This window comes from Poecilia latipinna, unplaced genomic scaffold (genome assembly GCF_001443285.1).
Source record: "Poecilia latipinna isolate Pla-1442-1.1 unplaced genomic scaffold, P_latipinna-1.0 Scaffold2662, whole genome shotgun sequence".
NCBI classification, from domain to species: Eukaryota; Metazoa; Chordata; class Actinopteri; order Cyprinodontiformes; family Poeciliidae; genus Poecilia; species Poecilia latipinna.
Genome location: NW_015115278.1, coordinates 95,139 through 96,538, shown reverse-complemented (window position 1 = coordinate 96,538; position 1,400 = coordinate 95,139). Strand labels below are relative to the sequence as shown.

The 1,400-nt window shown below is 38.6% G+C and overlaps 1 protein-coding gene across 3 annotated transcripts in view; it reads left to right on the top strand.

Annotated features, from left to right (window-relative positions):
- lrrc40 (leucine rich repeat containing 40) overlaps positions 1–1,400 on the top strand; it is a 26,051-nt gene that overhangs the window by 6,868 nt on the left and 17,783 nt on the right. For all 3 annotated transcript variants that reach the window (XM_015020798.1, XM_015020797.1, XM_015020799.1), the window contains exon 2: positions 743–924. In XM_015020798.1, the coding sequence (XP_014876284.1) occupies positions 743–924 (182 nt within the window). The remainder of the gene's footprint in view (positions 1–742; positions 925–1,400) is intronic.

Below are 1,400 nucleotides of genomic sequence, written 5' to 3'. Positions count from 1 at the left end.
TGAGGTACAGGTGATCGGATTTGGTGATCGGCAACAAGAGACCGTGATCGGCGATCACAGATCATACACTTTTTCATGGAAATCAACCGATTATGATCGGCATAGCTCTAGTTTAGTCACCGACTCCATAGAGTCACTGACTCCATGCAATCTGCAGGGTTTGTTTACATAGGAAGAAAACTTTTTACCAGTTTGAACATGAACTGGTCAAGTCAGGTTCCAAAGTTCACCATTTCTTTGTTTTATTATTAACCACATAACTTTTGGTCATTTTGCTGCTTTAAGTATAAGTTTATCTCTTCATATCTGCGACAGATAAGGTCCCTCTTTTTCCTCTTCTGTGGTCTATTGTTGTCTATCAATGAGGAAGCCCAATATGCTTTGATTCATATGTTACAGATAACTTTAAATGATTTCAAAGGCATATTAGACATAAAGTTCTAAATAGAGCCCTGGATTGAGATACAAGTCCTGCAAGACCCAACAAGTGTCCTTCTGAACCTACATACTTTAATGCTACTCCTGAATTCCCCCACTGTGGGACAATAAAGGATTCATTCATTCTATGTTTCTATTCTTCCTATCCACAAATCACTAAACTACACAGATGAGGCTCAACAATCCACCTAAGCCCTCATCCTATCTCCTTTAACGTTGATTAAACTAATCAGCATGTACTACTGTGGTGTTCTAAGTGAATTATGTTTGTATCTTCAGCGATTTGAGTCATCATGTGTTCCAGTCCCTCAGAATGTGTATCGGCTTAACATTGATGACCCAGCGGAAGCCCAGGAGAACGTATCGTTTAGAGGATCAGATCGCTGGTGGGAACAGACCGACCTCACCAAACTTCTGCTGTCGTCCAATCAACTAACACAGCTGTCTGAAGACATCAAACTCTTACCTGCACTAACTATACTGGATGTAAGTACAATCAACTCCAGCACCAACTGAAGAAATTAAAAGTAGGGATACTCTGATCAGGATTTTTGCTTCCGATACCGATCACCCATGAGGCCAATCTCTGCGGATCACGGATCTTTGCTGATCACTTGGATTAACTGTTAATTTTTCGCTGTTGGTATAAATGATACTAAGTGATCTGGCAAAGTGAAAAAATGATCTGGTAATAAATTCACCTAACTTGGACATAAACATGCAAAATACTTGCAGGCACAATACAGCAGCTATTCAGTCAAAAGACAACTGAAAAACCTGCAATCAGTAAAATAATATTTAATAGTAAGGCTCTCAGTACCATAAATTATACATGAGTCAAATAAATCTGCCTATATCAAATAATGTCAAGTAATAAAGGAGACATTCATTCAAAGTCAAATGCAGGTTGCATAAAAATAAACAATCTTAAGTCGCTTAATCAACACTTACTGAGAGCATGG